This window comes from Xenopus tropicalis, chromosome 1 (assembly GCF_000004195.4).
Source record: "Xenopus tropicalis strain Nigerian chromosome 1, UCB_Xtro_10.0, whole genome shotgun sequence".
In the NCBI taxonomy this organism is placed as follows: domain Eukaryota; kingdom Metazoa; phylum Chordata; class Amphibia; order Anura; family Pipidae; genus Xenopus; species Xenopus tropicalis.
Genome location: NC_030677.2, coordinates 108,624,190 through 108,638,759, shown reverse-complemented (window position 1 = coordinate 108,638,759; position 14,570 = coordinate 108,624,190). Strand labels below are relative to the sequence as shown.

At 35.3% G+C, this 14,570-nt stretch overlaps 1 protein-coding gene and 1 long non-coding RNA gene across 8 annotated transcripts in view; one reads left to right on the top strand and one right to left on the bottom strand.

The window, feature by feature from the left end:
• The window catches only part of palm2 (paralemmin 2), a 170,661-nt gene that overhangs the window by 85,768 nt on the left and 70,323 nt on the right, over positions 1–14,570 (top strand). For 3 of the 7 annotated variants that reach the window (XM_031896809.1, XM_031896811.1, XM_031896817.1), the window contains one exon: positions 2,202–2,906. In XM_031896809.1, coding sequence (XP_031752669.1) covers positions 2,202–2,906 — 705 coding nt within the window. 7 annotated transcript variants of the gene reach the window in all.
• The window catches only part of LOC105945455, a 151,821-nt gene that overhangs the window by 83,517 nt on the left and 53,734 nt on the right, over positions 1–14,570 (bottom strand). The gene's annotated exons all lie outside the window — the stretch shown is intronic.

The window sequence follows — 14,570 nt, the reverse complement described above, 5'->3', positions numbered from 1 at the left end:
GTTGCACTGGTTCCTTGTGAAAGCTCAGAATCAGACACAATGCACTGAGATGGCTGCCTACACATCAATATTACAACTGAAAAAATACATTTGTCAGTTCAAGAATAACATTTTAAATGGCAGACTCTATTTAATTCTGATATGGCACATCACTAGTTATATCTGATGCTTTCCAAGTACATCTCTATAGCTACACTCCAGCAAAACAGCATTCCTATTCATATTCTTTAAATTGGGGTTCAATTACAACAATTATCAGGTACTGCTGCAGCATATAGGAATTGGAGCTATATGTGTGCCTCATGTAGTGGGATTTGCTGTCACTTTCCATAATGTAGAGCAGGAAGAGAGGTACTCAGTCACCTTATGGTCATAAGAGCCCTGATTATTATAATAAACACTAGCTTTGTTAAGATTATAAGAAAAATAAAAAATATATTTAAATTTTTTGAATCAGCAAATGTACAAGCAAGTTACTAAAAGAGAAGAATCATTGTATTTCAGAATTGCTTTACCTATATGTTGCAAATACAATTATTATTATTATTAACAACAACATTCATCAGGCAAAGACCTCTAATCATAAATATGTCATTAATGTCATGTAATAAACAGTTTTAGCTTCTGCAAACTTGTATGTGTATGTATGTATGTCTAACTTTATTAATAAAGCACCACAAGGATACGCAGCGCTGTGCAATATACACAATTAGACACAGGGAGGACAAGTGTTATAATAAATAAGTATAAATACACAATCTAAGCGGTCTAGTAACATACAGGCACAAACTGGAAGGTAAGAGTGCACAAGGTATGGGCATTTGCCCTTAAGTGCAGGACTAGACAAAATAATGTTTTAGTGCTACAGAAGGTAGCATATGAGTTTTTTCTTAAAGACAGGGAGTGAGTGTTCCCTACGGAGGAATTCAGGGATAGAGTTCCAGAGATAACGAGCAGCAAGATAGAAAGGTTTAATACAAGAGAGCGCAGTGGGTGTGGATGGTGTAAAAAGGCGGAGGCTCTGAGAGGAGCGGAGGAGAATACCAGGAACGTGTAGGGAGAACCTGTTTTTTAGACCCCGATAATACATTGTGTGCGATGAAATCCAAATTTGTTTTTACAAAATACAGACATTTTGTATTAAAGGTATTTTATTGAGTTACAAAACACAGCTGCTAAGAGTATGCAGCAGTAAAATATTATATATAATATGCTTTGGATTAATGAAATACAGTTTATTCAGGGGTTGACATTTCTCAAAAGGTATGGCTTTTACCATTCTCTATAAGCTACAAAAGTCATATACATTCTCTAGCTTCTTTAGAAAAAATATGAGATCATAAAAATCTATTGGAGGGCCACATCTGGCCTGAGGCCTCCAGCTCTGAATTACATTGTTACTACACATTTCAACCTCAATATTTGGCAAACTGGGCCTTATCAGTTTGAAAAACAAATCCCTTCATATTACACTATGTGGCACTAACAGCATTTAAATTTACACAGTACATTTCAAATGTGTCACTTGTTAATCAGATAATGATGATTAGAAGCATTCAATTGACTCTTCATATGCACATTTGTAAACAATGCACCATTTTAAGAACCTTGCAAGAAAAAAGTGTTTTGTTGTTAGATCCACGTTGTTTGATAGTACGTATTGCATGAAAGCTGTTTTGATTTGGTATCACAGGATTCTTCTTCAACATAGAATCTTGCTAGTACTTTGAATACTGCATCTTACTCAATTTATAGCTGTATACAGAGCCTTGAAGATGATACATAATGGAATAAATTCATGAAATGCCTTAAAAATGTGCTAACTTGCTTTGTAAATATTTGTAGGCATTTATTGAAAAGAAGAAATAGAAGGGCATCAATAATGCTTACATGTTTTCTGTACACGTTTTTGTAATAACCCCTGAAGTACGCATGCCTTACCCCCACAATGTGCCGTATAGCACTGTAACTTGGTGTAACATAAATGTGTAACAGCCCATATCTGATTTGTGTCAATTTTATCCACTATTTCAATGGATATTGCTCACATACTTTCCTAATCCTGTTTCGAAAGCTCTAATACTATATGCTTACCTGCAATTGTTTTGTATGGATGTTGTACATTTATTACTGTCTGCCAATTAACAATTCACTTGCTTTTTATGTTATAACATGCACTTCCTCTCTTGTTTCTGTTCAAGCCTTATACGCCATGGAAATTAATGTGGAAAAAGACAGAAATACAGGAGAGACCAAGATTGTCTCTGCATCAGCCCTTGACCCAGAGGGGGTTCATCAAAGAGGAGTAAAAGTCTATGATGATGGCAACAAAGTAGTCTATGAGGTTCACCGTGCTGGTGCTGTGGTAGAGAATGGCATACATAAATTGAACACAAGGGATGTAGATGAGCTAATACAGAAAAGTGCACAATCAAACTTAATAGGAGGGCAAGAAAAAGAATGTTTGCCAGAGAGGACTGTTACAATTGAGGGAAATCCTAGTCATGTAAAAGAGCATATGCACTTTAAGGAAGCAAAATTAGAAATGGTACACAAACAAACCAAAGGAGCACCTGTTAAACAAGGACAGCATGCTAGAAGCTGTGAAAATGCAGGTACAGATGCAACATTAGACCAACCAGTAACAATGATCTTCATGGGCTATCAAAATATTGATGATGAAGACGAGACAAAAAAAGTGCTGGAATATGATGACACCATCAAAGCAGAACTTGTTCTCATTGATGAAGATGATGAGAAGTCTTTGAGGGAGAAGACAGTGACTGATGTGTCTACTATGGATGGAAATGCAGCAGAACTGGTCTCTGGGAAACTACTCACAGAAACCACAGAGCCCTCTTCACCAGAGGGCAAAGAAGAAAGCCTTGCTACTGAACCCATAGCAGGTACCGAAAAGAAAGCCCGCTGTAAATGCTGTGTTGTTATGTAATTAAGTCTGTTTTAGGCTCAAGGAGCACCGGCACTGCCAACTTTGTACAATACTGTTAACTGGAAGCGAACACCTACATTGCCTTGATGTTAGCTTACGTATGTTCTTGATGAAAGTTTGTGACAAACATATGCCCTGTACTTTTCTTATTGGAATATTGTTGATGTAATGGGTGACGAAAAGACTAGTTAAGCCCTCAGATTTTGATGCCTATACTTTACATATAATATAATGTTTAAAATAACAACTTTCTGCCCATTGGCAAGCAGGTGTGGGATTAACCTATTATTTCAATTCATGACACCTTACGGTCACATTATTGTTCTGAATGTCTACTGGATTTTGATCTTTATATCTACATTTAAACCTGAAACCCTATAATAACTGTACTCATCCAGGAGTTTTCAGTCAGACTAAATTTTTAGTGATAACCAGGAGACTCTGCCGATATGTGGAAACATACAAAATTTGCCTTCTAGCATCTTTTGCATTAAACTAATAATGTGAACCCATTAAATCAACAAACAAATATTTATGCTTGGTTTTCAGTGATCATATATATATAGTTTGTGATAGTTTTGTCTGAGCAGTATAGTCCCTTTTGAAAGGTGTGGTTGTATTTTGCACTGGTTGCCTAAATTATTTTTGAAGTTTGCTATAACTGGTTGAAGTTAATAGAAAATTTTTTGCCTTAAGTCTTCCAGTTCACAGTATTGTATTTGCAGTTAGTCATTTCTCATTGGAATGAGTAGGGCATGGAGGCAATCAGGACCAACCAATCTCCAGTAATAGCTGGGGAATCCAGTTTTGCAATTTATCAATGGAATTGACCCAAGCAATTATCTAAACCCAGATTAGAGGTACCTTACTTAAATTCTTGAAATCACATTTATTTTAAAAAAACTTTCAGGATGTGACGTATACTCTTCTTTTCTTTTGATAAATCTAATTAGTTGCAAACAAGTAAAAGAGCTATATCAGAGTGTTACAGCATGATAAATTGGTAGTGCCCAACCTATTGCCTTAAAACTCTTGGGTGAATTAGAACTGCCACCATATTGGGGCTATATTTTAAAATAGGTGGGTTCAGGAGCTAAACTTCCTGTATGAACTACAGATTTTGGGAGTTAGCACACAATAAATCTCCCTGGTGAGTTATGATTGTCTACCCAAACAAACTGCCACATGCAATTATTGGGGAACTACATCTGACTTCATATTGTTATAGCACACAATATCCACATTCCTGGTTTAGGAGCTCTGGGTTTCTGTTTATGAATGCAGTAATCTAGGCTTCATTCTAAGGCAGTTGTAATACTTAGACCACATTTCTTTTATAAAAGAGAATGGAAGGTTATTTTCCAAATTACACATATCTATTTATCCATCTGCATATCTAATATTCCATTAGATACATTTTCACCTGCACACACTCCTCTTACTTCATTGCACAGTGTCCCCTGGAGTATTTAATTAATTGTCCCTTTAGGAAGGCTGTAACTCAAATAAGGCCAATTTATGCCCCTGGGCTTCTGTTCAACATAATAATTCTCTTTTGGTCTAATCTAACCAGCAGAGAAATATTTCATAGTTTCTATGTCTTTGTGACATGGTTTTGGGGCAAAAAAAAAATTTTTTTTTGGGGGTGAAAAACTTCCGTCACAAGCAGTGACAGGCGGTTTTCTTTCATGTTGATGAAAGGATGCACTAGCCAAGATTCACCAGTGGAAAAATTCTATGTCTCATTAGCCTAACTCTACAGGATGACTATGAGTAGCGATAAGAAAGTCTTTGCCTTAGAGGCAGAGAATGAAAATGACTTAAGATGCTCAAACATGTACCACTACTACAGTACATGAATGGTAGCCTGCTAAATCCAGCCAATTTTCATGTACTATGGGTATTGTTTGGTTCAATCTAAAAAAATCTTGATTGCCAATGCACCATTTCTAAAAGTTTTTGGTGCATTGGCAGATGAGGAGCCACAACTCCTAATCACTTACTCCTGTTCCAGTTGTTTAGGTTATATACCTTAACTATTGGAGCAATAGAAAGCCAGCCATCTCATGTATGGCCTGTTGCATGGTATCTATCTGTTTGGCCGCAGGCCAATCAGAGGAGTACCTACAGAGATCAGGCCACCTTTAAACAAGACTGAAGCTGCGAGCTGAGCCACCAAGCCCTAAAGGTTTGATTGTGAAAGCAAACCTTTAAACCATTTGGTTAATCACACTTAATCTGGTTATTTAATATAAACATGCATTTTACAAACACTGTAAAATGATAGATATATAGTAACAATTATAAATATTTGGCAGGCCCTGTCAGTGTGTTTCATAGGTTGACAGATATGGTTCAGTGCAACCTTGCAAATAGCCTTCATCTCTCTGTCCACTTTGTAATCAAACAACTATGAAGTAGGCAGCTCCCCAAGCACAAATAGGGAAATTCATATTTATAAGGTGTATTCTAGCGTGTTTGGTTTTATTTATTAACAGTAGCTTTTCTACTAAGCATGAAAGACACTGATCTCCTTTTAGGTTCATATAACCAGGACCTTTAGATACATAATTCTGTAGTCTTCAAGTGCAGCTTTGCAAATCTAAACTTTTTAAATAATCTCATTTTTTTTTTGTTAATTGTAAGTGATGATTTTTTTTAATTTTTATTATACAGAAGTGTTTTAGTTAATATTCAGAACAGTTTTTGTATTGCTTTTTTGAACATGTGTATTTATTTTTTATCTTTTAATAAGTGTTTTTACAGTGAGTGAGAGTGAAGAACTCAAAGGGGTACTGAACAGTTATCTTAGTATTAAAGTATTTATTTACCTTATAATAACATTTTAGTTTGCAATAAATAAACAAACATTTTTATGCAGCTGATATCTAAACTTTTTTCTTGTAGTTAGGTCCCAGTGACCCTACCAACCTGCCAGGAATTTAAAAAACAGATACTAATATAAACCTGTTTTCTGGTTGCTGAGCATCAAGAAATATAGAAACACAAGAATAGTTGCACATATTTTAAGAATATCACTGGCTTAATCATACCAAATCGTAATCCAAAATTGAAAGTTCCATAAGGATTGAGACAAAAAAGAGGATAATGCAGGTTTATTGCTGGTTTGTAAATGAGTTAATTCTGGTATTTTAAAAACACAATGTACCATGTGGCCATTACCATTGCATTTACCCCATCTACCAATAAATATCTACTGGGGAGTGTATTGGGAAAATTAAACCAATATACTATAAGAAAAATATTACATAAAATGACAGCCATCAGAAAAGTTAGAATATCTGCCCTTCCATATCTTGCAACTTTGTATTTATTATTAAAGTACAGGTATCGGACCCCTTATCCGGAAACCCATTATCCAGAAAGTTCCGATTTACGGAAAGACCAGACTTCAATTCACACTTTCTCTCTGTAGTATTAAAACAGTACCTTGTTTTCGATCCGATAATTAATCCTTATTGAAGGCAAAACAATCCTATTGGGTTTATTTAATATTTAAATGATTTTTTAATAGACACCCCAGCTCCCAAGCATTCAGGATAATGGATCCCATACCTGTACCTACAAAAGAATTGTTATCCATTGGATGTATTTTACAGTATAAGTATATATAGTGTATTATATAAAATCACTCATTATACTAAAAAAAGATCTTATTTGGCCCATTGTGTCTATGTAATTATGTAATGTTCTTTGGCCTTAATGATTCTTCAGACTATTTTTTCAGAATGTACCTTTAGTTACACATTTGGGCTGGGGCTTACAGATGGACATGGCATGGCAATGAGACCAGAAAGAAAATAGCCAATGAGTATGAAGACACCACACAAGTGCAGTTGCCAGTAGCTCACAAACAGCAATTAGCTGTGATTAGTTTGTTGAAAATGTGAAGAAAAGCTCTGAATGCTATGAGTAGCTGCACTGGTGCAATTCATCACTTCTGCTTAGAAATCAAGCCTATGATGTATGTCTGGTATTAACTTGTTTCACATATGACATTCTACTAACTGGCTTGTTAGTAAAATCATCAGTTTACAATCGTGGATAACAGGAATAGTTTTTATTGTCATTATTAAACATGTTGTTAATTAACACAGATACAGAAGCACAATATTGTTTATATTACATACCTTTCACAGTTATTTATTATAACATCTTTGCATTTAGGTACTTACATATATTGTTAAGTACAAAGGAAGGTTTGGACTCTATACATATGCTAAAATCATGGATATCTAGCCAGCTGCCCATTAATTGTTTCTGAACTACAAACGGTAGCCCCTTGCATCCTGCTCTTGAAACAGAATGCTTTAGGGGTTATGTTATAAAATGCACTGAGTTGCCCAGAAGCAGTATAGCTATAAATTATATATACTGGTCACCTGTTTAAAAGCAAACACCTTATTGGTTGCTATTTGCTGCTGCTACTGGGCAAACATAGTGCCTTTTATTACATATGAGGGCAAATGTTGTAGTTTTAAAATCACTGTAGGGCTGTGAGTTGGATGTACTAAAGATATCAGTCAGTTCTATATTATTTCATTATTATTTTAAAGAAGACTAAAGATAATGAAATTATAATTAGTGTTAATATAATTTACTTGACTTTGGTTTTAGTCTTTAAGACTTAAAAAACAAATATTGTAATGTTATGGTATGGTATTAAGTTACCGAATGCACCAGGGCAATATGCTACTATTGTTTTCATATTTCTTTCTATAGTTACACATATGTGTTTATCATTGCCCCAGTAAAAGGGATTTGAGATGGAAAACTCTTTGTTGACAAAAAAAAACCAAAACTTTTCTTTTAAACTTACTGTTGAGTATGTAAAATAAAAAAAATAGATACAAAAAGTGGGTTATTCTGTCCCATTCTCCCTCCCAATGTAAAGAGGAAAAATGTCTCTCTGCTCTCTGACAAAGAGATTAGGGAAGACAGGGTGGCTAAATGGCAGGGAGTGTATAAAAAAAGCTTATGCTTTAATCACATAATAACAAAAGCCTTAATAAAAGAATATTACATATTAACAAATATATTGCCTTTACTAACCTTTTCAACATACATAAAGAACATAATGAGTTACAGGCATTTTACTCACTGAATTCTTTTTACCACCCCCAGAATAATGTATCACTCCTCAGCCCCCCAAGGGTTTTCAAGAATATATTCATGTTACTGAAAGAATGTAAGCCAGCCCTGAATGGTTTATGAGACTCACTAGAGATCACATTTACAGTACAGTGTGAACTCGTAATTTGAGACAAGTGGCCTAATTAACGAGCATTAAGCATTTCTCTAAAGAGAGTGCTCACAATCTGACACTTGGTATATATATCTGACATTATTGTTGTTTGGTATGGAACCATTTTACAATTTAGGATTTTACTTCTAATGTAGCTACAGTGAACATCTTGATATTTTTCACTCTTTTTATATAGGTTGTTGTAGAAGATATTTTATATTTTGTTACAGTTTACAAAGTGTCTTTTTCCACATTACATTGTATGTACATTATGTTATGCCAAATCCAAAATTAGAAATGAATTTTATTTAGTTATAAAAAAATGCAGGTCTTGAATCTCTGAATAGCTATTTGTATTACTATATATTGCTGTCAGTAGATGATATCATGTACGTGAATGCAGATCCTTCCTAGCTCACTTTTGTGATGTTGTTGAGTATAAAGACAAGAATAGGTATGATGTGTGATTCCACAATTTACCACTGTATTTCTGCTCTTTTCTCTCTTCTAGTTTTTTCTTGAAATATTAACAAAAAAATGTACAAAAAAACACAACATTTTCTTTGAATCCTCAAAATATGCTCAAAAAGAAATCATTTATACATATAAAGGCCACTGGTTTCTAGATATAAACCATCAAGAACTATTATTACATAAAGGGTTAAACATATGTTATGGTAGTTTGGTGGTACTTTTGCAAAAACATGGGATGTGGCAGTGTGTTACCCAATAAAAAGACAGTTCATTCTAACAACATAATGCAGCCATTTTTTGATGTGACTTGTTTGGACATCTTAGCACTTTGTTTAAAAAAAAAAAAAAAAAAAACAAAATCAAACAAAAATCAAGTAACCAGAGTTTATGTGCTCGATACTCATCTTGAGATATTATAAGTACTTCTGTATGATTTATCATATATGCCAGATTCTGAGCATTTTGATCCACAAACAGAACAGTCTGTGAAAATGATAAACAGAGACAACTGAAGACTCTTTTTGGCCTCTGTTTGGAATATCGACAACTCAGAAACATTCAAGGCACATGTCCATAGAGGGATTCGGCTAATGATACATTATGGCCATGTGGGTGTGGCCAGGTTTCAATGATAAAGCATCTATCTTTTTACCTATAATTTAAATTTTAGTATGATGAATAGAGTGATTTTCTGGGACAATTTGCAATTTTATTATTGTGGTCTCTATTGTGGTCTCTAGATGGTAGCTAGAGTCCAAATTACCCTAGCCACCAGGCGGTGGTTTGAATGAGAAACAGGAATCGAAGAGAGCCTGAATAGCATTATAAATAATACAAGTTAATAATAACAATAAAATTTTAGCCTCATGGAACAATAGTTTTTTGGCTGCTGGGGTAAGTAAAAAAAAAAGTCAGAAGAAGAAGGTAAATAATTAAAAAAACTATAAAAGATAAAAAACAAAGACCAAATAACAGAACTGGCCATTCTGTAACATACTTAAAGTTAACTTAAAGGTGAACAACCACGTTAAGTGATCCAGATAAGCTAAGAAGATAATATAGGGCCTAATGAGACCACCTGTATCACAGCCCTATGCCTGACAGACAGAAAAAGCAGGCAACTACATACTTTGTAGTTAGCTGACAAAAAACACTCACATTAGTCATATGCTAGTACAGTCAGTACAAGGCAAATTACATCTTACATTGTGCAACAAAATTTGCACTAAATTAATAGGGGTCATGTAATAGATACCAAATATACCCTACTACTTCTTATGTATTTACTTGGTTTCTAACTAAAACATAAGTACCAAAAAAAGAATTGTTTGTTTTTTAATACTAACTTATATGAATATAGATTCATAGCTATGTAACACTAAAGTTGCTGAATTACTGTACAACTCTTAAGGTGGCCATACACGCACCGATATTATCGTACGAAACCTCGTTTCGTACGATAATCGGTGCGTGTATGGCATGTCGGCGAGTCGACCGATATCGCAGGAAGCTGCCGATATCGGACGACTCGCCGATCGGACAAGTTTGAAAATTTTGATCGGGCGCCATAGAAGGCGCCTGACCAAAATTCTCCCTTCAGAGCTGAATCGGCAGAAGGAGGTAGAAATCCTATTGTTTCTACCTCCTTACCTGCCGATTCAGCCCTGAATGGTGTGTGGCGGATCTTACGATGTTTCGTGCGACCGATGGTCGTACGAAACATCGTCGGATCGCCACGTGTATGGCCACCTTTAGCCTCCCTCCCAGTTAGATATCAACAGATCTCATTACCATCTGCTACTTAGTATGCAAGAAAGAGATTGTATTGAGACTGGTTATGGGATAAGACATTTTGCTGCAAAGTTTTAGCCCCTTTGCTGCGACTGTTGTCAACAGAGTCACTAGTGCTCTTTATAGATTGATTTTCATCTGCTGGCCCTTAGTAAGTAATTTGGCAGGCCTTAAATTTGGATTATTTTACAAGGAATTATTTTCTGAGACTATTATATATGTTTTGCCTTAATAATGAAACCAAATGAAAAGGAGTGTGACCCTACACATTCTGTATGAATTTATCATAGATTAGGAATTGCTTTGAAATTGATAATAGACTTGTTTGTTAAGTATTGTATAGACAATATGATCCCATATCATGCTGCCTATATATTGTAAACAAAATGCATGGTGCCTTAAGCTACCTTTTTCTACCCCCTCACACTTGGTAGCATAGCCCTTATTTACAACATAATATATTGTTGAGGGTATTGCATATGTAATTATATAGTAAAGCAAAGCCCATTAGGAAAGGAAATCAAGCACCCCTACATTAACAAATTTCTGTTACTGATCATTTAGCATTAATCTTCATATTAATTAAATTTGAGGCTAGTCACCCAGCCTGATATCAGAACTATATGGTCCTCCTTTAGCAGTAGGCATACCCTTCAGTGCTGAGTCCAACTCACCAGAAAGTTCTTGGCTCTTTTATGATCCAGAGCAGGCTCAGCCCCTCCAATTATATCACAAATGGGTGGAATCTGCGTTCAGTGCAATTCCAAATTAAACAGAAAAGCCCTGATTGAAGATTGGTCAGTGCACCCGTAAACCCACATCTGAAGCTTACTTTCTCGAAAACCCATGGGACCGTTCAGCACTAATGCTGTACTACTCTATGCTATATTCCTTTGTTATGCATTTATTCTTTAAGCATGAGCCTTTGTGTCTAAGCTTTTTTTTCTGTCCTACCCCATTATTTTGTGGCCGTACAACATGAATGAACACTATGCAATTCCATCTTGCTTTTTGCTGCTACATGGGTACATATTTGCACACATTTCTCCTGGTTCTTTCCTTTAAATAAGTACTGGCTTTCACATAATTTTAATAATTGTAGATGGAAATGAAACAAGGAAGAATATATCCTACCTTTTTTAGGAAAGAAAGAGAGAACCTTTTTTAACTACATTGTTAATATTTAAATAATCATAGGATAGGGCTTGTATCATACTTGTATCATACTCAATTTTCTATGCTTGAAATTGCACTACAGATTAAAGAACATCACATCAAAAATTGGTAAAATGGCAAAGCGTATTAAGAAAATACTAAATTAGCAGAGCTGTTAATCACTGGGGAACCTGCTAACCCATTGGCATTAAGAAATAGGTTCTGTTACAAACTGCTCTAAATTGGGGAAATAGTCCACCAGTCCCTGTTCTTTTACTTGACTCAAGAGGCCAAAGACAGTGTTGTGTGAATTCTTCTTTACTATGTATAGACTGGAGAGTATAGTTGTGAGCTTGATGCTTAAACATTAAACTCTTTGTCACTTCATGTATGTAAAGCAGTTGAGTGAGACAAACTGTCTAACCTGTTATTTCTGCTGCTGAATATGAGTAAATGATATAAATTGTAAAAGGGCATATTCTTTTTGTTAATTTCACATGTAAAACAATATAAGACACTGCCAGCAGCACACAAAGCTGTAATTGTGGCTATCTATTTTTTTCTGTATAGTATCTATTACAATAGAATACAATAAACTTGCTTTTCATTGCTCCGTGTTCTTTTCTTCTTCTGTTCCTTCTGATCTAAGTTGCTGCTGTAAAAGACGTGACACCTGCCGACTACTGGTAAATCACAGTATGACTTTCCTAACCCACCAACTCTTTCTGGCTGACTTTCTTAGACACTTTACTGCTATTTTACTAAACACAATTCTTACCATGCATCATACCTGTTGTTGCCATTATTCCAGTGAGCATAATCCTTGTAAAACAAAATCAGACAATGCTGGTGAGAATAAATGCAAGTAATCCCAAAAATACCCATGGTATAGAATCTAAGATCAAATGTATTTTCTAACTGTATTTATTTCATACTGTATGCATATGTTAAATTACTAAAACCTTAGCTCAAGAGCCACAGTTGTCAGCCAAGATGAAATCTTATTGGTACAACACACATCCTTAGTAAAGCCCATCCATTTCAACACTCAAGCTGAACTAACCACATGTTAAAACATTTTGTTAAATTGTTCTGCTTTCCGTGGCACTCATAGGGGCTGATTTACTAACCCACGAATCCGACCCGAATTGGAAAAGTTCCGACTTGAAAACGAATATTTTGCGACTTTTTCGTATGTTTTGCGATTTTTTCGGATTCTGTACGAATTTTTCGGATCCAATACGATTTTTGCGTAAAAACTCGAGTTTTTCGTATCCATTACGAAAGTTGCGTAAAAAGTTGCGCATTTTGCGTAGCGTTAAAACTTACGCGAAAAGTTGCGCATTTTTCGCGTAAGTTTTAACGCTACGCAAAATGCGCAACTTTTTACGCAACTTTCGTAATGGATAGGAAAACTCGCGTTTTTACGCAAAAATCGTATTGGATCCGAAAAATTTGTAAAGAATCCGAAAAAATCGCAAAACATACAAAAAATCGCAAAGTACCGATCATTACGAAAAAAACGCAATCGGACTCCATTCGACCCGTTCGTGGGTAAGTAAATCAGCCCCATAGAGTTCAACCTTTTATGTCTATAGAAAACTTGACTGACTGAGAAGGGAAATTTGTGGAGGGAAAAATTCCTTCCTGACTCCAAAATGGCAATCAGAGCACTATTTTCTCACTTCCTAAAAAGCCATCCAACCAATCTGTAAAGTGGAAGAATGATCCTATCCTCCTGCGAATATATGCCCCTTTTAATACAGCATAGAACCTTGTTTTCCCTTGCATCAGATGACTGGTATTGCTTACTACAGCCAACTTTAAGGACTCCAAGGTCCTTCTCCATTATGGTTTTGCTTAGTGCAGTCCCATTAGGGATAAGTAGCTGCATATTTTTGCATCCCAGGTAAATCCTAAACCAATGGTATTTTAAAATGCTTGATGCACACAATTACACTACAGCAGTACTAATATGTATAACCCCTGTATTATGCTGCTAATGCTCAGCTTCTTAAATAGCAATATGCCATATATGCTTGCAGCATATAGCATAAAGCCCATATATTTTTTTAGCATCGTACAACATAACCTTTTGATTGTTAAATCTTCATTAAGTACAAAGGTGGATGAAAGACCTTTGGAACTATTACAAAATTAAAAATGCTTTTAAACATTTTGGTTACCCAAAAAATGATTGACGTATGGCTGTGAGGGAAAAACAGAAACTCTGATACATTTATAGTGAACCAGCAAAAAATGGCTTTATATAGGAGTCATTTCACTTGAGTGTGGCCACACTAAACTCAAGTGAAAGACAACTCCTTTATAAGAGTCTAATGAATATGAACCTTCTCTTAGAAACTGATACCACATTACCTTAGGGTTTCATTAATGTTCTTGTGTGCTATTGACTAATACTGAAAACATCCTCTGCCTACACATGGCACAAGAGGCCCACAGGGTACATAAGGGTACATGCACATATTAATGTTTCCGCTGTAGTCCTTTTGTACATGACACAGACATACAAAGACACAATTTCCAAAGAAGCTATCCAACTTTGTGTTAGAATGCTGCTTTTAATTAGTGGAGCTAAAATTACTGGGAATTACTGCAGGTTTCTTCCCATTTACAACAGTGAGGACTATGAAAGTATCACCTGTAAACAGGTTGGTTCCATTTACTGGTGATGCATGCTGGGTGCTGTTAGCAGTGCTTCCCATTAATGTAAGTAGGAAGTAAGCAGCAACAATTATTCAGTAAAACTACCCTTTTCATTGCATTTACCAATATAAGGACATATTAATGACAAAAAGTATCTCAACAAATATTATTAAAAGGATTCCTCAATTTAAAATGTAGAATAGAATTTGGAGGTAAGTTTTGGATCTAGGCCATTATGGTATTGTCATTACTAAACAATATCTAATT